At 34.6% G+C, this 25,641-nt stretch overlaps 2 protein-coding genes and 1 long non-coding RNA gene across 3 annotated transcripts; all 3 read left to right on the forward strand.

Moving 5' to 3' along the window:
- Window positions 1–1,019: 1,019 nt before the first annotated feature.
- Window positions 1,020–25,641, forward strand: LOC147838724 (uncharacterized). Its single transcript, XM_087300401.1, has 7 exons — window positions 1,020–1,089; window positions 1,171–1,278; window positions 1,535–1,666; window positions 2,123–2,233; window positions 7,666–8,027; window positions 20,275–20,389; window positions 25,038–25,641. Exons 1-7 carry the CDS (start codon window positions 1,041–1,043, stop codon window positions 25,499–25,501), a joined length of 1,341 nt encoding a protein of 446 aa, XP_087156527.1. The 5' UTR covers window positions 1,020–1,040; the 3' UTR covers window positions 25,502–25,641.
- On the forward strand, window positions 18,588–19,755 carry LOC147838725 (mipartoxin-1-like). Its single transcript, XM_087300687.1, has 4 exons — window positions 18,588–18,653; window positions 18,739–18,855; window positions 19,000–19,125; window positions 19,593–19,755. The coding sequence occupies exons 1-4, from the start codon at window positions 18,602–18,604 to the stop codon at window positions 19,658–19,660; spliced, it is 363 nt and encodes a 120-aa protein (XP_087156813.1). The 5' UTR covers window positions 18,588–18,601; the 3' UTR covers window positions 19,661–19,755.
- LOC147838726 (uncharacterized) lies at window positions 22,186–24,135 on the forward strand. The gene is made up of 4 exons (XR_015519942.1): window positions 22,186–22,281; window positions 22,961–23,018; window positions 23,132–23,196; window positions 23,312–24,135. It is a non-coding gene; the product is annotated as an uncharacterized LOC147838726 (long non-coding RNA).

The raw sequence follows: 25,641 nt of genomic DNA on the forward strand, positions 1-25,641 counted from the left end.
ATCAAATTTCTAAATTCAAAACATAATTCGTAATACAAAAAAATCCAATTCGTAAAGTTCAAAACACGATTCGTAAATACACAAATCCAATATCTAAATTCAAAACATGATTTGTAAATACAAAAATCAAATTCGTAAATTCAAAACACAATTCCAAAATACACAAATCAGATTCATAAATTCAAAACAAGATTCATAAATACACAAATCCAATATCTAAATTGAAAACACAATTCTTAAATACACAAATCCAATTTCTAAATTCAAAACACGATTCGTAAAAACACAAATTCAATATCTACATTCAAAACACGATTCTTAAATACACAAATCCAATATCTAAATTCAAAACACGATTTGTAAATACACAAATTAATTTATGAATTCAAAACAGTTTGTAAATACACAAATCAAATTCATAAGTTCAAAACAAGATTCATAAATACACAAATCCAATTTTTTAAGTTCAAAACCCAATTCAGAAATACAAAAAATCCAATTCGCAAAATTCAAAACATGATTAGCAAAAACACAAATCCAATATCCAAATTCAAAACTCGATTCGTAAATGCACAAATCAAAATCGTAAATTCAAAACACGATTTTCAAATACACAAATCCAATATTTAAATTCAAAACATGATTCGTAAAAACACAAATTCAATATCCAAATTCAAAACTCGATTCGTAAATGCACAAATCAAAATCGCAAGTTCAAAACACGATTCTTAAATACACGAATCCAATATCTAAATTCAAAATAGTTCTGTAAATATAACATTTTGTAGGTAAATAAATAATTAATATTAAAAGGTAAATAACTTTTTAAAATAATTTTACTAAATTATCTTAAGTTGCATACAAATAGATCATTTGTTTTTGTAGTTTATTGACAAGTAAAATTATGCCAGTCTACGTTTCTTCTTTTTTTTTTTGAACTGACATTTTCCCCTAAAGCCCCTCCCCTTTCTGATACTCTACTGTATGACAGGGTGTCGAAACAGAAACATGATGTTATTTCATTCTCCTCCTTACTGAAGATGGATCTGCAAATCTCAGTTTTTCTTCTCTTCATTCTTTTCACTGCAGGTACTGTACATATTGCTCTTTAGAATGCTATTTGCGTAAAAGAAATACAGAGTTTTGATCGTCTTTGACTCTTTGTTTCAGGTCATTCTCACATCTGCTATGAATGTGTGGGTGTGGGTTATTGTTCAAAACAACTTGCAATGTGTCCCATTAGAGCCTCCAAGTGTGAGAGTACTACAATGATATTTGGTATGTTCTTTATATAATGAATAACATTCAGTGTTATAAAAACAGTATATACAACTTATAACACCAATATTTGTGGTGGAAATTAAAATAAAATAAAAATAATAATTACTGTATGTATAGATTGATAGGTTGATATTTCATTATTTTTTTTTCTTAAATGTAACACTACATTTCTTTATTAATAAAAATGTTTGAAATTAGAAACATGTAGAAAATCTTCCTGTATCATTCATGATTTTTATTTTGTTTTTTTTAGCTAACACTGCAATCAAAATGAAGGTCAAAAATTGTGCTGTTGACTGTCAAAATACGTCCATGAATCTTGGCATTTTTAGGTCGGCTTCTACCTGCTGTGACACTTACTTTTGCAATGACAAAGACGCTCCAGGTATTGTATTTTACTGATCAAGTTCAAATCTTTCTTTAAAGTCACCTCTTCATATGACAATTAATGAGATTTAATCAAAACCAGAGCAGCTAAATGATTTCTGTATCATATGGTAACACTTTAAAATAAGGTAGTAGTTTATGCTAGTTAATCTATTTAATAACATGAACAAACAATGAATAATACATGTATTACAGTATTTATTCACATTTGTTAATTTTAGTTAATGGTAAAGCTGTTAGTTATTAGTTTATGTTAACTGATGTTAACATGAATTTGGATTATAATAATGCATTAGTAAATGTTGAACTATGATTAATAAATGCTGTACCTGTACTTTTTATTATTATGTCATGCTAGTAAATACATAACTAATAAAACCTTATTGTGAAGTGTCACCAATTATATATTTGTATAGAATATAAATGTTTTGTTTTGTTCTTCCCCCACCCGTAGATCCCACAACTTTCGTCCCCAATGGAAAGAAATGCTACGCATGTTTTGGCAAGAGCTGCTCAAATATAGTGAGCTGTTCCGGGAGTGAAGACCACTGCGTTACAGCGACAGGTGAGAATCTGGAAAAAAGGAAGAAGATTTAAGTCTTTAATCTGTACTTCTCCTATCTTTGCTCTGAAATCACAAATTCTCAAACTCTCATTTCAACATCTAAATCCATTGTATTTTTTATCAGAGTCAAAAATACACCCCATAAAGAAACATGATACATGAAAATATGCACAAATTACATATACAGCTGAAGTCAGAATTTTTACCCCCCTGGTTTATTTATTTATTTTTTTTTAGATTTTAACACATTTCTAAACATAATAGTTTTATTAACTTATATCTAATGACTAATTTATTTTATCTTTGTCATGATGACAGTAAATAACATTTGACTAAATATTTTAAGTAACTTCTACACCCTATAAAGAAACATGATACATGAAAATATGCACAAATTACATATATACAGCTGAAGTCAGAATTTTTACCCCCCCCCCCCCCCCCAATTTTATCTTTGTCATGATTACAGTAAATAATATTTGACTAAATATTTTAAGTAACTTCTACAAAGCTTAAGGTAACATTTAAAGGCTTAACTAGGTTAATTAGGTTAACTAGGCAGGTTAGGGTAATTAGGCGTGTTATTGTATCACGATGGTTTGTTCTTGTTTTTTTTTAAATAAGAACTGCTTTTATTCTAGCCAAAATAAAACAAATAAGACTTTATCTAGAAGAAAAAAATATTATTAGAAGTGTACTGTGAAAGTTTATTTGCTCTGTTGAAACATCATTTGGGAAATATATTTAAAAAAAAATCAAATGGGACTAATACAGTAAGTCTGACTTCAACTGCATGTGATACAGATGCAAAATTAGATTTTACATTTATCAAATACATGTCATATAGGCAACATATATTTCAAAATATTATAGAATTGTCCGCTTGCATATAAGATATATATTGTATATGTGTGTGTGTGTGTGTGTGTGTGTGTGTGTGTGTGTGTGTGTGTGTGTGTGTGTGTGTGTGTGTGTGTGTGTGTGTGTGTGTGTAAAACAGTGCTCAGCATAACTGAGTACACCCAATTTTGAAAATTAATGTTTTTATCAATTTCTCAGTGAATATGTCATATTTAGGTGCATTGGAACAGAAACAGATATATTTATTCAAGTAATATATTAGCCACCAAACATTTTTAGAAATAAAAAGATAATACATTTAAATTCAAGCAAAATACTGAAAAAAAAAAAATCTATATGTTTTTGTTTCTCTTGATTTTTCACAGCAAAAAGGTCGCTGATTCATGCCCCAGCTGGGTCAGTTGGCATTGCTGTGTGGAGTTTAAATGTTCTTCCGAGTTGGCGTGGGTTTTTCCCACAGTGCAAACACATACGGTACAAGTGAATTAAATAAGCTAAATTGGTAGCGTACATACCGTAGTGTATGTGTGTGTGGGGGTGTTTGCCTGTGTTGGGTTTGTGGCTGGAACGGCAACCTGCTGCGTAAAACATGTGCTGGATAAGTTGGAAGTTCATTCCCCTGTGGCGACCCCTGATCTATAAAGGGACTAAGCCGAAAAGAAAATGAATGAATGAAAATCCAATTTTCAACTTGTATGTCAAATATGTAATTTGCATATTTTGGCATATATCGGATTTATATTTATGATTAATAACAAGTGCAAATGTCACAACATTATTAATTTAAGTTTCAGGAATTTATATGAACAAACACAACAAGAGCTTTCAGAATTTGACAATGCCACTCTTCAAAAACTCCAAATATTGGGTCCCACTTTATATTAAGTGTCCTTAACTAATATGTACTTACACAGGAAATAATAGTTTGTTACAATATACTTAGTGTAAATACATGTATCTACTGTGTACTTATGCTTGATTAAATACTGTACCTGTATGTAATGACATCTGTAATTAACTTTTGTAATTACATTCGTAAATACACTGTTGATCATCCCTTACACCTTAACCCGCCCTTAAACCTACCTATACCAGCAAACCTGTCCATAACCCAACCTCTATCCTAATTCAAAAGCACCACAAGTGTACTCAATTACATTACAAACACAGTAAGTACATTGTATTAATTTTGATGTAAGTACATTGGTCCCACTTTATATTAAGTGTCCTTAACTACTATGTACTTACAACAAAAAATAAATACAATGTACTTACTGTGTTTATAATGTATTTTAGAACACTTGTGGTGCTTTTGAGTTGGGATAGAGGTTGGGTTATGGACAGGTTTGGTGGTATGGGTAGGTTTAAGGGTGGGTTAAGTATAAGGGATGGTAAACAGTGTATTTACAAATGTAATTACAAAATTTAATTACAGATGTAATTACATACATGTATTTAATCAAGCATAAGTACACAGTAAGTACATGTATTTACACAATAAGTACATCATAACAAACTATTAATTCCTGTGTAAGTACATATTAGTTAAGGCCACTTAATATAAAGTGCGACCAGTACATTAGTAGTTAAGGACACTTAATGAAAAGTGAGACCAAAATATTTTATTACAAATCAATTTTTATTAAATTGGAAAAATTGGATTGCTGCAAAACAAAATGGATACCTTTTTGTCCATTTAGCTTTGAAAATTCTTTTTTTTTTTCTGTCAACTTTTCTTTTTTTGGAAAGTGGCCTCGTCACCCATTTGAACATTCACTGTCAAGGTTTGTTGTGTAGGCAAAGGACAAGGACTCTTTAGACAAAAACAACAAAACAACCAGAGGGGGGAAATCATCAACAAACTTGACTGGGCTGACAGGGAAGGGCTAAGAAAGGCAGGGCTGGACAAGACATGATAAGACAAGAATCTCTCAAAGAATGATGATGAACTGGCACAAAACAGCAAAAATAGGAATAGGAAACTATAAGGAACAAGAATTAACAGACAAGTGAACTGAAGTCATGAAGGAGTTATGAGTTAACAAGGAGGGTGGGAGTAGCCAATAGACATGAGAGCACATGAAGCAGCGACAACACAAGCTCACTAGAAAACAGGACTAGAACACAGGGCCAATGAGAGAACACTTTAACTGTGTTCACATGCAAAACAACACTAAAGCATGTGGCCACAATGTAAACATCAAGCCACATTACACAACACCAACAGAAGACTGAAGGTAAGACACCAGCACACGATGAATGAAAACACTTACCGTGCACTCACAAATGCGACATGCATGTATCGATCCAAGCGCCAACTAATACAGAAACCAACTAGACTGGAGCTCTGAGAACAAACAACATACACCAAGACGAGCCAGCATACGCAAACTGAGCCTCCTCTAGAGCGTGACTGCTACAAAGAGAAGCATGCACGCTTACTCAAGACTGCGCTGTCAAGGTATGGGGTGGATGGAGAGGAGGCGAGGTCCCAAATGCAGTAAATGAAGGATTTATTTAAAAAATAAAACAAAAACAAAACTCAAATCTCCCCATGTGGGGAAAACATGGCATTATTTTACACACTTAACTTGATTTGGTTCTTGGCATGACACACTACATTAAACAATTGATGTAGATTAGACATCAACGGACCTCATACTACAGCTAGAGAAAGCAAACAATCAACAACGGACCACCACAGAACAGAGCACACTAGGAGAATAAACAGGAAAGACAAACCAATAAACAGACAGGCGGACAGGTGAAAAATAATTACAAACAGGATAACAAGGTCGGTGGAACAAGACGCTAGACAAAAGAACACATGGTACAAGAACACAACACAACCATGTGATTACATACAAACAGGACTAGAACACGCAGCCAATGAGAGAGCTCACTGCAGGGGCGGACTGACCACCTGGCAATTCTGGCAAATGCCAGAAGGGCCGAACCCTTTTTTTAAATGTGGGCCGGTATGCTATTTTTTTAATAACGTTTTTTATATGTTTTGTTTTTACATGCAGGCAGCTTTTATCTCTTGCAAGATGTGAATGTTATGACAATGATGATGATGATGATGATAATAATAATAATAATGATAATAAATGTTAAGCATTGGCCCAATCGGCGATAGCCGACTGGTTTCGAGATGGGCCGACCCAATCAGAGGTTACGTGGACGTAATCAATATTTGGCGAGAATGTCAAACAGTAAGTGCAACACACGCCAATTGTCAGAGATGTACCATAAAAAAGGAAAGGCGTTGCCGAAAAGCCCAGAGAAAGCCAAAAATTGCTGTAAAATCAGACGCTGCCAAATGCATAAAATTAACTGAAATAGTTTCGTAAGGACAATGTCGACAGCAAGAAGGTCAATAGTTCAAACCTCGGCTGGGTCAGTTGGTGTTTCTGTGTGGAGTTTGCATGTTCGCGTGGGTTTCCTCCTGGTTTCAAGTCCAAACACATGTGCTATAGGTGAATTGGGTAGGTCTACTTGTCTGTGGTGCATGTATGTGAATGTGTGTGTATAGGGGTTTCCCAATGATGGGTTGCAGCTTGGAGGACATCCGCTGCGTAAAATATGGTAATGGTTACATTATTTCACCATCTGTACACCAATATAAGTAGTGAATGTGCATGTCTGTGGGTGGGGCTGTGTCGATGTGGTAATGTGGGCTGGTGTGGCTACAGTGCCAGGACTGATTTTTAGTCCCAGTCCGCCCCTGGCTCACTGACTACATGCTCACCTAAAACAAGATACTAGAGCATGTGGTTACAATGTAAACTTGAAACCACGTGCTACACAACACAACAGAACACAAGCACACGATAAATAAAGATACTTACCGTGCGTTCACATATGCGACGTGAATGTTCCCTCCCAGCACTATCTGAAAGCAACTGAGACGCTGAGAATGAACATCACACCGCAGACAAAACAAACACAAGGACAAGAGCACGCACCCATACCACATCTGGACCTCGCGCTCCCGCTTGATGCATGGTCCTTGCGTAACCAGGCAGGCGCTCACACAATGACAAGGAAATGACAAAAAAGAGGTCTTGACCCGAGAAAACTCAAACCGAGCACCACATATAACACATAGCCTGACTAGTGTCTGGACTCTGCCACCAAAACAAGAATTAACAAGACTGGAGTGGCAGAATCCTGACATGCGCGTTCAGAACAAGTAACACGTAACTGAAAACACAGGTGAAGTGGCCAGACTCTGCCACAAAAAGACAGAAGTGGGAGAGTCCTGACAGTTCACTGCAAGAAGACTGTCGCCTGATTACGGCAAACATCATGCACTTGCTATCAGCAATGTCAAGCAAGTAAACTTTTGCTTTCATTTCAGACAATCACAAAAAAAAAAAAAAACTTTAAAATGTTTAGAAAACGTTTGATATGCATTTATCAAAACCGGAAATTTTGAATTCAATTGGTGCTAGAGAATAGAGATGAAATGAAGGGGGATCCAGATTGAATTGTGAAGCATTAAACTAGTAAATCAATACTAACTCATATACTATGTTGACTAAAACTGTTGTGTTTTTTTCCATCAGGGACATTACCAGGCCTGCCCACCACTGTAAAAGGCTGTGTTTCAAAGTCTTTTTGTAACAGCTCATGTTCATGTATGAAGGACATCTCATGTTGTGAAGGAGACCTGTGTAATGGTGAAAATGGCATCATCCAAAGCTCCAAACATGACCGTGAAGAAAAAGTCTTCCAGAGCGTCACTGAAGGCTTCATCCAGAGTGTGACGCAGAGCTACAAATATATTAACAGCCGTAAGAATCACAAGAAGAACATGTATGATGATGCTAAAAGTGACAAGCAGAGCTCTGCAAATAACGGAGCTAGAAGAGTCACTCAGAGCTTCCTGATCCTCTGCTGTTTTCTGCTCTCCTTCATAATGATGCTCTAAAAATACTGCAGCAGAAGTCAAAAGTATTAGTCCTCCTGTGAAGTTTTGCTTTCTTTTTTAAATATTTCCTAAATGATGTTTAACAGAGCAAGGCATTTTTCACAGTATTTCCTATAATATCTCTTCTTCTGGAGAAAGTCTTGTTTTATTTCGGCTACAATAAATTGCAGTTTTTAATTTTTCAATATTATTCGTCTCCTAAAGCAATATATTATTCTAATTGTATACAGAACAAACCACTGAGTTAAGCCTTTAAATGTCACTTTAAGCTGAATACTAAAGTATCTTGAAAAATATCTAGTCAAAAAATTATTTACTGTCATCATGGCAAATATAAAATAAATTAGTTATTAGAAATGAGTAATTAAAACTATTACGTTTGGAAATGTGTTGACAACAATCTTTAAATAGAAATTGGTGAATAGAATATAAAATGGGGGTAACAATTCAGGAAGGCTAATAATTCTCACTTCCACTGTATGGTTTATATTTTATGTGCTATGAAATGATCAGAGATATTAATCCTTTGTGTTAGCATTCTGCTTTAAAACCGAGTGTATGATTTCAGTTATTACAGAGCTAAAAAAGCACACTTCAATCACACATGCATTCAATTGACAAAATGAACAGATGTATTACAAAAACATAATAAAAGCCTAAAGAAACAAACTACTTGACTGTAATGTTTACGATCAACACACCACAATTTCAAGCTACATGTTTGATTAGAAGATGTAAATAGTTGGCTTTTGGGGGGTTCTTTAATACACGGCTGCTGTCCTGAGCTTATTAAGGCATCTTGGGGAGTTCTCGAGATCTACCTGAGCTCAAACTCCCCTCTCGCCCTGCAAACAAGAGGGAGCCCCGGACTCGTGGATCTTATGAGCTCAGGGTTTTTTTCCCGGGACTGCATGTCAAGCAAGCTTTATAATCAATTATCCCTTAAGGGTGAACTCTTGAATCCTTCGAATTGCTAAATTCAAATCTGTGTTTGAAAAATGCAAAAATCAACAAAGAGATTCAGTCTTTAGTCTTTTAAGATAGTTATGAACTTACATAATAAATAAACATAAGAAATGATTATAGACATCAATAGGAGTCAGCTCCAGCATTTTTCTAAATATCTTCTTCGGAGTTCAAAATAAGAAAGAAAGGGGGTGTAAATGATGTCAGAATTTTCAATTTTGGGTGAACTATCTCTTTAATTTAACATACTATAACCACAGATATTCATGACATGCATTGTATCATGCATGTATCATTTGTTTTCACTGTGTTAAACTAAATCATAATGATATTAAAAAGGTTTTCCTTTCAACGTGGGTTAACAAGAGCCGTGGGCAGTGGTCTAACGCAAACAGTGTATCCCGCCCGCAAGACTAAAGGCATTATCAAAAACCAGAAGTAGCAAATCATAATGTAATAACTACATGTAATGTAAAAACTGCAAATAATGTGATAATTACTACATCATTATAGTAATGAAATTTCCCCAAAATTTAATAAAATATTGCTCTCATATGACAATTAATACTTTATGAGAAACATATATTAAACAACAAAAATATTGTCACATTGTCAGATCTGTAATAACTTTTTAAACCTAAGATATGTTTGTTTAAACATCAGATTTATATATACATTCACTAATAATAACTTTAAATGTAAATTTTCTGGAAGAAAATGTATATCTTTGCTTCAGATTTGCCATCATACACCCTTCTCTTGTTTATTTTTGCATTACTGCTATAATGAGCAGTATAACAATTACTTTATTTATTTATTTAATTTTTACAAGTAAGAATGAAATTATGCGTTTGTTTCACCTTTAGAAATGTCCTTACTTCGTTATTTTCATGCATTTTTCTGCACAAATTTCACAATGTCTGAAATCTGAGACTTGCGCTAACTTTCAGTGCTGAGAACAGGAGGTCTGAAAGCCTGTCCTGACACGTTGTGGCCAAACGACTCTTTAAAGAATAAAAGTGAAACTAGCGGAACAATGAATGACTTTATTGTTAAATATTTGCAGTAGATGTGGGAGAAAAAAAACGACTGCAATAATAAAAAGAAGCAGGAGTCCGATTTCACTTTCATTTTCACTCCAGGAAAGCTGGGATGATGGCTTAGTCTTGTTATTATTATTATTATTAGTTTTCATTTTTTTGGGCGGTTTGACAAAAAATAGATATACCCCCTAGATATACCCCCTATTTTTAATTTTTTTTTTTTTTTAATTTTTTTTAAATTAAAATTAAAAACTTAACCTCATGATATTTTACTTTGGATTAAATACCCATATTTATCTGATAATAAAGTTTAAATAACGAATCTGTTAATTATCTTAGCTAATTATCTTAAATTACATTGCATAGTACATTTTGCAATACTAATATTCAAATCAACTATGACAGATATATGATATATATACACATACACACACACACACACACACACACACACACACACACACACACACACATACACACAAAAGAAGCTAATTAAAAATAGCATATAAAGCTTTTAAAATTGACTGTATGATGTAATTCCCCTAATGTTGGATTATTTATTGCATGTTTTGTTGTTCATATACATTGATATTTGTGTTCATGTCGTAGCTTTTGTTTTTATTCTGCTTTATGTGCAGAGATGTTACACTGCCCTGTGTTTGTCCTTTTGTGTGATGGAATAAAAAAAAAAAGTGTATTTAGCAGGTGCTTCGAACCATGCACTTAGTGTTCATAAATTCCCCCCCAAAAAATGAGCTTGCTTTGAAATAGACAATGTGATATAAATACAAACTATTAAATGTTGAATAGGCTTATTATTAGGATGATTAAACTGGTGTAAGTTAGGATATATTCAACAGCAATGGTTCGAAAATATTAAAAGCTAAAACCTCACCACTAACTGCTTTATCTACAAGCCACTTACTATATTATCAATGTAAACATAATAAGATCAAAATAATGCTTGTGTTTTGTTGACTGTCTATATTATTGGTTTTTAATGTTTCAATCATTTTATTTGCCTGTGTAAGAATGGCTATATTTTTCCATAATATTAAACCCTGAGAACTGTTATGGAAATCCACATGAGACAAGACCACGAGAATGGTCAGGCACTAAAACAATAAACTTTCTAATCTGAGAAGATCAGATTGATCACATTATTGATTGTGGAGGACATTTTCCCTGCCATCATCTTCATTTTGAGAAGAAGCTGTTCCACAGGGCCCCTGAACACATTGTCATTAAGTACTTTAATTACTCTGTTGTGGTATTACTATAGTTGCTATGGTAACACAACAAGTGTAATATAAACAAATGATCCAGTGCTGTAGTTTTTTTTTACAATATGGGGTAGATTGTACTACAATTCACCACACTTTACTGTAGTAAAACTACACTTTATATTTAATTTTATGAGTTCACTATTCTCAATACGACAGTATGCTTAAGCATTCATTGTAAATGCTAGCCTAAAACATCGGCAGTATACCTCATCTGATGGAGCGAGAGCAGGTCGTTAGCACGTGAGCAGCCCAGCAGTGTTGAGTGAACGCGAGGAGTTTTGTCCACAGAGGAAACCGACACGTTCACTCGCTCGTATTACATGAATGAGCTTACGACATTTGTCAGTAACTCCACACAGAAACGCCAACTGGGCCAGCCGGGACTCGAACCAGCAAACGTCTTGATGTAAGACAACAGTGCTAACCATTGAGCCACTATCCTAACAAAATTTAAATAAGTGAATTTATCATTAGTTACCAGCAGGTGGCAGGAGATAATAATGTATATTTTTAGTCTATGGTTTGTATACTAGAAAAACACCTTTGAATTTTGAACATTAAACTGTGGATTTGTATTAATAAGCTGTCATTGCGTTACATTGTTTTTTACAAGGTGAAAATTTGAATACAGAAAATATATAATCCTCCTTTTATTGTCTCTTCTGATGAATTCAGCTAAAAATCTTCTTTAATGGTATATTGAGAAAATAAAAAGTCAACTACAACTTCAGTTGCCAGAGTGAAAGCAAAGGAACTGGGTGAACTATCATTTGAATTTTCCTGAGGCTGAAATAAATACTATTGTGGTGTCTAGAAATGACACAACACAAAATAATTTATTTAAAATAAATAATGAGTTATTTTATGCAACAACAACAACAACAACAAACAACAACAACAACAAAAAAACAGATCCTTAAATCACAATATATTTAATTGAAATGTGTATGAAATATCATTAGTAGTTTACAGGTTAAAATAAAAACACATTTTGCTTAAAACATATACACAAAGTGACAGCGCATTTTCCCATTGACAGCTTTACTGCTTTAAATGCAAAACGCCTTATGAGGGGCACAAACTGTTGCAAATAACTGCTGAAATTGGAGCCTGGGCATGCACAGAAAGAACTACCAGATTTATCCAGAGGCGGAGCCACGCAATCAAGCTTTCAACCAAACGCTTGCACATCAAATAACTTCTGAACTTCTCATTTGACCGCCAGCATTTGCACTATTATGGAAGGTAAATCCTGCCAATTTTAAATAAATCAAATAAACATTGGAAATTAAAATCAGATAAACAATTTCATTTTAAAACACTGTTCGCAAAATATCTGCCAAAATTGAAAACAAATTATTTAATTTTTATTTTGATTTTCACTTAGACAACACATCGTCCCTGTCAAATTGATAAATAAAATGAAGTTGCCAAATTAACCTTTAATTTTCACTGCATTTCCACGTCAATACTGCCAATATTAAAATAAAAAGCCAAACTGAAAAATAAAATGCAAACACAATTTTTACAAAGCGTGTTATTTATGTTCACGCTATAATAGTGACACAATTTAAATGAAAATGTAAATTTAAGCTTTCCTTTTATTGACACTTTTTCATTTCAGTTTTCATTTTCGATTTCATTTTCAACTTCAAGCTGTATGCAAAGCCTATGCTAATCAGAGGGAGGGGCGTATTTAAGTGACGTCGAGTGCTTTCACAGAGCCAGAGGGCAGAAGCACAGTTTTGATGGATATGAATACACAATTATGTCGTCAAACTGTTGTATAAACCCAATATCACACTTGTAGCAGTGCGATATGGCTGTATATCGGCACTGGTGGGGGGCGTGCGTTGGCACGAGGCCGCAGGCTGTTTATACAACAGTTTGACGGCATAATTGTGTATATAAAAACAAAATCAAACATGGATAGTCTCAAAACCATTTTTGTTTGAGGTACTACTTTCTTCCGCATTGGATTCAAATCATAAGCTGACAGTTAAACAGCTGTTAAAACAGTTAAAAGCATCTTTTAAACTTTAGGTCTGTAGTGTCTGCTTTTTGCTGGCTGTATGTGGGCGGAGTAATACACAAAGGGTAAAGAGGCTGTATGAGTTCTGATATTGCGGAATATCTTACGGCTTTCAGCCAATCAGATTTGAGAACCAGACAGAACTGTTGTATAAATATATATATATATATATATATATATATATATATATATATATATATATATATATATATATATATATATATATATATATATATTATTATATATTATTATTATTATTATTAATTAATTAAGTAATAAATTTTTTTGCTGCATTTTACTGCATTTTATTGTCTAGAAGTTCTACATGTGTAATGACAATAAAGTTGACTCTAATCTAAAAAATCGAATCATATACATTTTTACATACATATACATACAAACACCTAATTACAAAGCAGTCGTTTAAGAGTAGCTGGTGTTTTAAGATTATTCAGATTGAGTGAGTAAATAATGAATAAACTGATCATTTATATATCACATTATTCAGGCATATATTAATTGTTGCTTTGTTAGTCAATAAATGATTTATAAACACAACTTAATGCAACTTTGTTAATCTAAAGTGAGGATTCTTTATGCTTTATAAATCCCCGATTACTAGCACATGGATTTAATTATGCACTGAATTCTAGAATTACATTAAGCAATGTTTTAGGAGTATTTAACTGTATGTTGAATTTTAAGAAGAATGCTTAAGAAGAATGTCATTAAAAATCCCGTTTTCCAGTTCCATTATTGGTTATTTCTAAAGCAATGTCCAAGTAATGTTTATGTATGTTCATGACAAATTACTGAAATGACCCAACAGATTTAAAATGACACATGCAGACGGCTACAGAACAAACCACTGTTAAAATACTATAGTGACAGATGACAGATGAAGACGGTAAAAAAAACTGTACGTGCAACTCAAGGCAACAACAGGAAGCTGTTGGTTTACATAGACTTTCCCAGACATTGTTGTCAGCTGTGTTTCTCACTCATCATTTTGTTTGTAATAAAACAATTATTTCATCACAGACAAAATCTATATTTTGTCTTTTCGTCTGCTTTGTGAGATTATAAATATATTTCTACTTATTTATAAATCAATTTTCCAATGAAATATAATTTTTTTTCCCTGTATCATTCATGATTTAGGTAAGATTTGTTTTTAAAGTGTTCGTTAAAATCTGTGCTGCTGACTGCCTAAACGGATTTCTTGATTTTGGTGTTTTGAAGGCTCATCTGAGTTGTGTTCCACACACACGCACGTTGTTATACTGTATCTTATGTGACAATAGGAACTAATAATATCTGTGTTGTGGGAGAAGGAACCTGTTTGAGTGTTGCACTGTCAATGTTGTGAGTGACAGGGAAGTTTTTTGGATTAAACTGAGTTAGACAGTTATCATGGTCTCAGTGAGTCTCTTTACTGGTGAAGAAAGTAACCTTTAAACATGGTGGCAGCGGTGAGATGATCTAGACATCTGAAGATTAAGAGTCTAGACAGCTGATAAATAACGTTATAGAATTTTTTTTTTTTCTAATAGCGAGTATGGACGGACTAAAACCTCCAACGCCATTCTGCATGGATGCCCACAATCTTGCAAAATCCTGGAAATCTTGGAAAGACCAGTTTCAACTCTACATGGAACTCACTATGTCGGATGTAGAGGAAAAAAACAAAGTCAAGCTGTTGCACTATTTAATTGGCAAGAGTGGCCGGGAACTGCTTGAAACTTTAATGATTGACGTTGCAACGGATGCAAGAACGGTAACAAACATCATTGCAAGGTTAGACGAACACTACAATCCTAGTCTAAATGAGACAGTAGAACGCTATCGATTCTTCACGAAAACTCAGGGAGTTGATCAGTCGATTGATAATTATGAAACGGAGCTAAGAATGCTCGTGAGAACATGCAGTTTTGGCAACATAAAAGACTCATTAATACGCGACAGAATTGTTTGTGGAATTAACGATTGATTTAACGATTAACGAAGCTCGGCACTTTAAACTAGCACATAGTTGGCTGAGAAACTATACAAAGACACACTTGATTGTGTACTCTCTGCTTGGTCTGTGGCTGAGGCTGAATGCTCATCTTCTCATGCAGCGTCTCTGTCTGCCTGCTTGTTGCCAAACACAGAGCGGGCGAGCTCTTGGCTCCGCCTCCTTGATACGTTAGGCGGGAATTTGAAATAAATTTTCATGTGAAGCTACACGCCCCTAAAACAGCAAACTGTGTAAACGCCCCCAAAATAACACTTTTGAACACATTATATTAAAAACATCTGAACTGTGTGTTGAACTGAACCTAAACTGGCACACTCAGAACAACCTTAATAGTAATATTAAATCATAAAAAAGGGGTAAACTATGTGCCCTTTAAGTGCAAATGCAATGTTGGTACTGTGATGCATGTATTCTGGGACTGTGACATGATGAAGACATACTGGAAAGAAATCCAAAAATTAGTTCAGAAGATTATTGGTAAACCTTTTTATATTTCCTTTATTTAGCCAGGAGATCACATTGACACAGTACTGTCTCTTCTTCCAGTGAGACCTGGTCAAGATGGCAGGCAGCACATAAAGTTTCACATAAAAATCACAAAACGATACCACAAAGTTACAAAATCACCGTTCATAAAAACATCAGATCATAAAAAACTAGATGTTTTTTAAGATGTTGTACAGAAGATGTTTAAAAGTACTGAAGGATTCGGATTTCTGCTTTCCAGTCCATCTCATCATGGACCAACGTTTATCCTTTTCATCATCCTGTTTCTCAGTATTTAACTGTGAATTGATTTTAATTAATGAATAAGTTAACACATTGCTTAATATAAGAATGTTCAGTGCATTTGCCTGTCTCTTTATACCTATTTTCAGGAGCCAGCAAACTAGGTCAGAGTTCATGGAGACCTTGAGTGGAACTGAGGGCTGAGGACTGGAAGCAGCTGTTTCTATTGTTATTTCTACGAGTTAATACTGTCTAAAATGTCTAAAGTGATTTTGCTATTTTTACGGTTAAATCTTTTAAAGTGATTCTACTTTTTATTCAAGATAAACTTTGTGTAGTAAGAATGTAACTGCCTGAATGTAGATTATACCAGTTTTTAACCAGTTTCGATAAAGACAGCTGAGAGTACACTCAGCCTTGGATAAGAAACAGATTATACTTTAAGTGTGTGTGTTCTATTTGATTGTTGATCCGTTTCACAGGTCTGGAGTCAGCTCTAATCAGTCTAAGGGATGTCTGACGTTTATGCTTAAGATATTGTTCAGAATATACGCACGAACCCCACGTGGAAATGTTCCTAGTCTATCTGTGTTTTAACCAATCAGGTTAGGACACCTTTATGTGTGACGCAGTTAATGACGTTATGTGAGAGTATAATTGTTATTGATTGGTGATTGTGAGCAGAGCGGCCTAGGAACTCATTGCGAGTGTTGCAGCTGGCTTCTGCGAATGAAACTGCAAACTATCTTCAGTAAACTTCTTTTTTTTACTCCGGCTCTTCTTCATCTACCAGACTGGTCATTCTTTGGGTCAATCGGTAAACTATCCCTACAGTACTCAGAGTCGGAAGTGTGTCAAGATTGAGCTGATTTTGCAGGTCATTCCAAGCCCTGGGAGCGTAAACAGAAAAAGCATGTTTGCCAAGTTCTGACAATACCCTTGGGACTGTTAGACGAATACATGAACCAGATCTAGTGTGTTGGTTATTTGTGTAAAATGTTAACAAATTAGTAAGATAGCATGGTAATTTACCTAAAAGAGCCTTTAAAATAAAAAAAGTACAGATGTAATTTTCTCCTTTGATATAATTTCTATTTAATTCAATTCAGCTTTATTTGTATAGCGCTTTTACAATGTAGATTGTGTCAAAGCAGCTTCACATAAATGGTCATAGTAACTGGAACAGTGTAGTTCAGTTTTTAGTGTTTAAGTTCAGTTCAGTTTAGCTCAGTTCAGTGTGGTTTAAATCATTTCTGAGAGTCCAAACACTGAAGAGCAAATTCGTCGATGCGTAGCTCTATCGATCCTAAACCATGCGAGCCAGTGGCGACAGCGGAGAGGGAAAAAAAAACTTCACCTGATAGGAGAGTGAAGAAAAAAAACCTTGAGAGAATCAGACTCAGTTGGGCACGACCATTTTAATTTCTCCACTGGCCAAAAGTCTTGTGCAGAACTGCAGTCTCAGCGGTGGAGGCTGGAAGCTGGCCTCAGCAAAGACTCATCTGTCCCTGGAGCGTCACTGGAATCAGTCTCATGTTCTCCACTCCCCCATGACCACCAGCACAGCAGCAGCTCAGGATACGGCCTGGTCCCGGATATGGAAACCTTGGGATCATCTCGTCGATGGTCTTGGATCCAATCAGTGACTCCGCATAATCTGATGACCTCGGGATGAGTATCCCCAGGTGGAAATAGAGGATATAAAGATAACCAGTCTAAGGAATCATACAAAATACAGTGCGTCCGTGAGTTTGCCCTTTCTCCAGCTGTTTATCTTCTGAATTGTAAAACTGCTCTACAACTTAGTCATGGACTAGAATCTGTGTTACAATTTTGTACATATCTTGCAAGAAAATGCATTCTTCTGTTGTGATTCTCTCCTAACATTCCTTCGGTCAATATGTGAATAAATCAGATTGCCTTTTTCCTAGCCTTGGAAAAACTGATCAATGACTTGCGTCAGAAATCTGATGACTTCTGGCATATCTAGAATCCTCTATAGGAGTTTTTTTGAGAATGTATCTTGAAAGACAATTTTTATTACATTTTTATTTTAATTTATTTTTTTTACGCTTCACAAAAGACTTAAATTACTAGCCGATGGACGATTGTATAATAGATGGCTATATTATTGTATACCGATGACATAAGACACCTATACCACTGGTCTGTCATTGTAAATCTTTAAGTAAAAAACTAAAAAAAATAAATAAATAAAGATAATTATAATCACTTTATGAAAACCAATGAAAATACAACATGAATATTCTTAAAAAGCACTGTAAAACTGAAAAGCCCACAACATCAATATTGCAGGTTCATTATCACGATATATATGGAATTATTTAATGTTAGCATGTGTCTAGAAGTAACATTTATGGTGTGACATACAAGCCGCATGCTGTACGACAACAGGAAATATCAATAAACCCACCTCTTCTCCAACAGACATAAAAAAGGGAAATGAAACAATTTCTCTTTGTTGTCCCTGACACATGATGGATCTGAGTGTGTCTGCTGTTCTTCTTCTGGTTTTTCTCACTAGAGGTAAAACAACAAATAAAAAAATAACAAGCTTTTAATAATGTATTTTTTGCTAGTATTACACAGTGAATATCTCTCTGTCTTTAAGGGAACTCCCTCAAGTGCTACACGTGCATTTCTGCGACGGCTTCTTGTGAGGGAAAAGAGCAGACATGTTCAGCGGGATTCTCCAAATGTCAAAGTATAACAGTGGATCAACCCTTAGGTAAGTGCAGATATACTGTGGAGATCTACTGTAATCGCTTACTAAAAGTGATGCACAGGAGATATACTTGATCTTTTCTAAACTGAAAAAAAAAGATTTTGTTTTATAATCCTGTCGCATAACAGTTTATACACTTATTTGTAGGACACACTGAAGTGTTCACCACGACTAAACAGTGTGCACTTCAGTGCGAGTCTGGGACCCAAAACCTACCAACTGGAGGCAAAATAACCACCAAGTGCTGTGACACTGACCTCTGCAATGCCGCAGGTATTTTCCCTTATAGTTGATGAATTCAGAAATAAAATAACGAGTAAGTGGAAATAAAAGAAATAATTAGAGACTGAAACAAACAGGCGAATAACTGAGGAAACTCAAATTTTAATACCAGTCAAATAGGGTAAAACTTGAATAGCAAGAAAATGAGCAGCATCTGTTAAAATTGTGTTTTAGAGATAAAAAGGACATGTCTGATTTCTCTTTTTCACATGGTTGAGTTTATTATCGCTCTATTCTTATGAACAATCAATAGTTTCAGTTTGCCTAATATTGTTTGCATTATTTGATTTGAATTCCGTCTGAAAGTTTTAGACTAATCTGACGTCTTGTTCTATGATTGGTTGCAGACATATTGCTTTTAGAAACTGTGATGATACTGAGAAAAATTGCACATGCAATTATCAATGAGTGTTATTATTATTATTACTTAATCCTAAACTACTCACTGTCTTTTTCAGATGGGATGTATAAGGGAAGTGTTGTCCTGCTGTTGTCTCCTCTGCTCTTCTACTTCCTGTTTCACTGAGTCTAACTGCAGGAGAAAGAAAACCACATCAAACATAATTGTCTCATGATTTGAGTTTCAAAATGTGTATTTTAATAAAGAGATATGAATCAAAATGTTGCATTAGTTTCATGACCAGTTCAATCAAGGTACATTATAATATCCAGATACACTCACCGGCTACTTCATTAGGTATACCGTACTAGTACCGGGTTGGACCTTCATAACTGCCTTTATCATTTGTAGCATAGATTCAACAAGCTACTGGAAATATTCTTCAGAGATTTTGGTCCATATTGACATGAAACATCACACAGTTGCTGCAGATTTGTCGGCTGCACATCCATGATGCAAATATCCCCACACCATTACACCACCACCACCAGCCTGAACCGTTGATAAAAGATGCTTTCATGGTGTTGATGGCAAATTCTGACGGTACCATCCAAATGTTGCAGCAGAAATCGAGAATCATCAGATCTGGTAACATTTTTCCAGTCTTCTATTGTCTAATTTTGGTGAGCCTGTGTGAATTGTAGCCTCAGTTTCCTGTTCTGAGCTGACAGGAGTGGCATCCGGTGTGGTGTGGCTGTGTTTCAAAGTCTTTTTGTAACAGCTCATGTTCATGTATGAAGGACATCTCATGTTGTGAAGGAGACCTGTGTAATGGTGAAAAGGGCATCATCCAAAGCTCCAAACATGACCGTGAAGAAAAAGTCTTCCAGAGCGTCACTGAAGGCTTCATCCAGAGTGAGGCAGAGCTACAAATATATAAACAGCCGCAGGAATCACAAGAAGAACATGTATGATGATGCTAAAAGTGACAAGCAGAGCTCTGCAAATAACGGAGCCTGAATAGTCACTCAGAGCTTCCTGAATCTCTGCTGTTTTCTGCTCTCCTTCATAATGATGCCCTAAAAAAATACTGCAGCTCTTCATGTACAGTTGAAGTCAAAATTATTAGTCCTTCTGTGAAGTTTTTCTTTTTCAAATATTTCCCAAATGGTTTATCAGAGCAATGCATTTTTCACAGTATTTCCTATTATATTTTTCTTCTGGAGGAAGTCTTGTTTGCTTTATTCTGGCTAAAATAAAATCAGTTTTTAATTGTTTGTAAGGTCAACATTATTAGCCCCTTTAAGCAAGATTTTTTTCTAATTGTCTACTGAACAAACAATCATTATAAAATAACTTGCCTAATTACCCTAACTTGCCTAATTAACCCAGGTAAGCCTTTAAAATGTCACTTTAAGCTGTATAGAAGTGTCTTGAAAAATATCTAGAAAAATATTATTTACTGTCATCATGGCAAAGATAAAATAAATCAGTTATTAGAGATGAGTTATTAAAACTATTATGTTTAGAAATGTGTTGAAAAAATATATTTTAAACAGAAGTTGAGGAATAAAATATACAGGGGGGGCTAATAAATCAGAAGGGCCAAAAATTCTGACTTCAACTGTATGGCTTATATTGTTTGTGCTATGAAATGATCAGAGATATAAATCCTCTGTGTTAGTACTCGTGTATGATTTCAGTTATTACAAAGCTAAAAAAAAAAAAGCACACTTCAATCATGCATTCAATTGTGAGAAATGAACAGATGTATTACAAAGACATAATAAAAGCCTAAAGAATACAAATTACTTGACTGTAATGTTTATGAACACCACGCCACAATTTCCAGCTACATGTTTGATTAGAAGAGGTAAAAAATGCTAATTTCACAAAACTGATTCATGTTAACCCAACACAAATCGATTAAGTCTTTATTTCTGTGGTTTTATATTATGGATGTGTGCGCTCACTGCACTGGGTCCCTCCGTTAGTGGCGAGACCACTCGATTTCGATGCCAACAGTCGATCAGTGAGTAAATGAATATCATGATTGAGAACACACAGGTATGTGCGTACAGTATAGACATACAATGTACTGCTGTACAGTAACGTGTCATTTGTTTGTTTCGGATCTCTGTATTTGAATAGTTTCGTGATGATGTGATGGTGTGCCTGATTCCCACTGAAGTGGGCGGGTTGTGTGACGTTTTAATTTGGGGGACATTCTGGGGGCGGAGTTTGCGTGACGCGCTGCGAGCTACTAGCCCGACTGTGAAAACGCGACATGATTTCAGCCTCACTGCTCAACCTCCCAGGCGATTGGCCTGGCCCGATTAAAGCCCCGGCTCGGACTGGCCCGACAGTGGAAATGTGGCTGCTTTAGTCTAGTATAGGATAAAGATGATGGGACACTGGGCTGTTCTGGTACACTCAAAAAAATAAATTATGGCTGTAGTTGGTCCAAAGAATGTAACTATGTTTAAATTAAACAATTCGCTTATGTTTGTGTATTAAAAATAAAAGTGTTGTGTTGGAAAAAATTAGAAAAAGTAAGTTTTCACATTTAAACAGCTCGCTTAATTAACATGAATGAAAGGGAGTTGTGTTGCTTCTGCAGTACTGCATTTTGGTCAATAGGTGGAGTAATATCTGCACATGCGCAGTTTCAAAACAACACAGGAAGTAAGAAGATTCAACCCACAACGATCACTCTCAGCTCGGCGCCATATTATGGGAATCAAAAGATGAAGATTACAGTACAAATTGAGAACGTGCACAAAGCTTTTCCCAATGTGGACACACAGGTGAGATTTTTTTTTACTTTTTATGTATTTATACTGAGGCTGTGACAACATTTGAATCATAAATGTACTCTCTTGTAATACTATGTTGTGTTTGTGTATAGTATTGCTATGAAATTGCCATGTTCCCTGTGTCTTTTCCACATTATAGACAGATAAATGTATAGTTTGTTTTGCATTCCTGTGAAATTTTATACTTGGTATATATTAACTCCCCCAAACTAAAGTTGCAAACGTTGGTAGTAAGGAATAGTCATGTTAGAATAGTCTAAGCTTTTCACTCATCATAGCACACGTGCTGCTCATAATGTGACAATAAAAGTGATTTGATTTTTTATTTGATTTGATGGTCTTTATTTTAAATGAGTGTCAAGCAGTTTGTCGAGTTTGAATGCCAGTTTTGATAACTTACATAAAATTTATTAAAATGTGGTGTTGGCACATTGTTATTTATTATCTAATTGTATTATTCAAGCCTGTTAACTTAAAAAAAAAAATCAGCAAAAAAGCATATGTGACACTTAAGTAGTATAACATCTAACATGATGACATATTTAATGTGAGCTTATTTGTTTGGTCATCTAACACGTTTAATTTTTTAAGTTTAGTAGTTTGCTATTTATATTATTATATTTTATTATTACAAATCTTTGCTCACTCACATCTATTTTCTCCCTCACAGGTTTACAGCTCAACCTCTATAGTCCCATATCTGGCTGAGGAGACTGTGGATCGTCCAGGTACTATGCCTTTAGATGCCTATACACATTAAAATGATGTACAGTAAAAATTACTAGTAATTTTAACTACTAATTACTTAGTAAATTACTAATTGTCATTTCATGTCATTTAGAACATCACCAGTGGAAAAAAAGGTGTGAATGCATCCTCAAAGCCCTCAAAGTGAGGGAGTACATGGTAAGCTATTTTATTTTATTTTTTTTAAACATTTTGTATTTTCCTCTTAAACCAATTCCTCCTTTCACCTTTGATCTGTTGGTATATGTTTTATTTTTTTACCTGACATTTTTAGGATGCTGGACATGATGAAGCACAAACCTTGATGTGCAACACCACCTTATGAATCTACAGTAGTTACATTAACATTTCGCAGACTCTTTTGTCTAAAGTGACTTACAATTGAGGAGACATTCAGCAAATCAACAAGAAGAGGCAATACACCCAAGATGTGCTAATCATACAAAAAAAATTTAAGAATTAAGAATGCTTCTACATGTGGTTTGTCAAGCCCACACACCTATGTGAAGCAGACTTCATGCACAATGTTTTGTTTTTTTGTTTTTTAGATATAGGGAGTGGTTGTAAGAAAGTGTCTGGTGCAAATGTGCAGAAATGGTGCAAGTGTCAGAGAGATGAATGTCTGTAGCTATTGCATGATCTGTGATGGTTGGTCTAATTTATGGTGTAGTGCTGATCGTGTTACTTTGCTTTAAAATGTTAATCTTTCTTTGAACAACTGAAGTGTTATCTGCTTTTTCAGTGTAAAGAAGGTACAGTATAGTTTACAAAAGAAGACTTAATTTTTCTAAGTATATTTTTGATAAATCATTTGAAGGCAGAATATTATTTTTGAATGTTTTTTGTAATATATGAAAAGTATTATTTTGATAGGTGTATTTTATGATGTTTTTGTAAGCATATTTTTAAAATCATTTATTGTTTTCAATTTGCTTCATACTTGTATTACTATTATTTTAATAGTATTGATATTTTAACTTATTGTAATAAGTGAAGATACAGATAAAGACTTATTTGGATTTGGATCTTAATCATTTTATTGCTGGAAAATGTGTAAAACTGTAAAAATGCTATTGAATAAACTCAATGAAACAGAAACAGTTTTTTTATTTGGTTAAACATAACAATATCAATTTTACAATAATTGAACTTAAATAACTACATTGATTAAAGCTAAATTATAAATGTTACGTTGATTGAACTAAACAACATTACATTACCTTTATGTAACTAACTTAAGTTCACTAAAATTAATATTCTTTCTTAAAGGTAACTTAACTCGGTTACGTGGAACGAGTGGACAAAAAAAAGTTAATTAACGCCAACATATCATTTTTTTGAGTGTAAAAAAGGGGTTTTCCACCCATCCACATGTTTTGTACCTACCCCATTTTCTCCTTTACTAAATCCCAAATTCCTCTAAAAAACAATAGAGCAATTCCTCTGAGCCTAGCGCTGTAAAGTGTATGAGGTAACCTTTTGCCCACACTTCTGCAGGTAATAAACACGTCCCCGAGACTCCTTCCACACACAATTGAGTTATTACAGTTTTTCTTAGTTGTTAACACACAATTACTTGTACTTCAGACACAATGACTACAACATGTAACTGATGCACCAACCCCCTGAACCAATTCTGCTAAACTACAAGCACAATTCCTGCTTTACAATCAAATTGCAGGTTTACAACACACTTTTTTCCAAAACACTACACACAATTCTCTGCATTTAGCACAATTTTCATGCAGAAAATCTCTTGTTTTCACAACATTTGTCTACATTTTGAAGGAGATGTGAGGCATTCTGCATTTTGTGTGTGCAGTTCTGAGAATTGTGAGTAGAAAAAAGGTGAACGTGTGTAAACAGTTGGAAAAAACTAACTAATGGTTAACATTAACTAAAACAACCTTATTGTTTTAAGTTTTAACAACTTTTAATACAATTCTATTACATCAATGGACATTTCATACTGACTAAACCTCATTTTCTTTCTTATTTAGAACTTTCTGAAGGCGAGGCAGTAGTTGTAAAAGGCTGTGCTTCTAGATCCCTTTGTGATTATTTATCTATCACTGAAAAGGATTCCTCATGTTGTAAGGGAGACCTGTGTAATGATGAAGTGAGCGCCACCCAGAGCTCTATGTATGACAGTGAAGAAAGAGCATACACAAGCTCTATGTATGACAGTGAAGAGGGCGTTTTCCAGAGCGTCACTGAAGGCTTCGTCCAAAGTGTGACCCAGAGCTCCATGCACTGTAATAAAAGTGTCTTGCGGAGCGTCACTGAAGGCTTCATCCAGAGCATCACCAAGAGTTCCAATCATAAAAGTCGTAAAAATGACAAGAACTTCCTGTATGATGATGCTAAAAGTAACAAGCAGAGCTCTGTAAATAACGAAGCTGGAAGAGTCACTAAAAGCTTTCTGATCCTCTGTTTTCTGCTCTTCTTCATAATGATGCTCTAAAAATCCTGCAGCTCTTCAGATTGTGAGCCGATATACTGTATGTGGCTCATCTTTTTTGTGTTAAGAAATTATCGCAGATTTAAATCCTCTGTGTTAACATTCTGCTTTAAAGTTTAATCTAATATTTCAATGATTGCAGA

The sequence above is a fragment of the Danio rerio genome, chromosome 21, assembly GCF_052040795.2.
Source record: "Danio rerio strain M-AB ecotype USA chromosome 21, GRCz13ab, whole genome shotgun sequence".
Taxonomy (NCBI): domain Eukaryota; kingdom Metazoa; phylum Chordata; class Actinopteri; order Cypriniformes; family Danionidae; genus Danio; species Danio rerio.

What these genes read in the sequence shown, in the direction of transcription:
- LOC147838724 (XM_087300401.1), top strand. Translation starts at nt 1,041, where the DNA reads ATGGATCTGCAAATCTCAGTTTTTCTTCTCTTCATTCTTTTCACTGCA. An exon ending in CAATGACAAAGACGCTCCAG is followed by an intron (nt 1,667 to 2,122) that starts GTATTGTATTTT and finishes CCCCACCCGTAG; the next exon opens with ATCCCACAACTTTCGTCCCC. An exon ending in CACTGAAGGCTTCATCCAGA is followed by an intron (nt 20,390 to 25,037) that starts GTGAGGCAGAGC and finishes TTTCTTATTTAG; the next exon opens with AACTTTCTGAAGGCGAGGCA.
- LOC147838725 (XM_087300687.1), top strand. Translation starts at nt 18,602, where the DNA reads ATGATGGATCTGAGTGTGTCTGCTGTTCTTCTTCTGGTTTTTCTCACT. An exon ending in TCTGGTTTTTCTCACTAGAG is followed by an intron (nt 18,654 to 18,738) that starts GTAAAACAACAA and finishes TCTGTCTTTAAG; the next exon opens with GGAACTCCCTCAAGTGCTAC. An exon ending in TGACCTCTGCAATGCCGCAG is followed by an intron (nt 19,126 to 19,592) that starts GTATTTTCCCTT and finishes TGTCTTTTTCAG; the next exon opens with ATGGGATGTATAAGGGAAGT.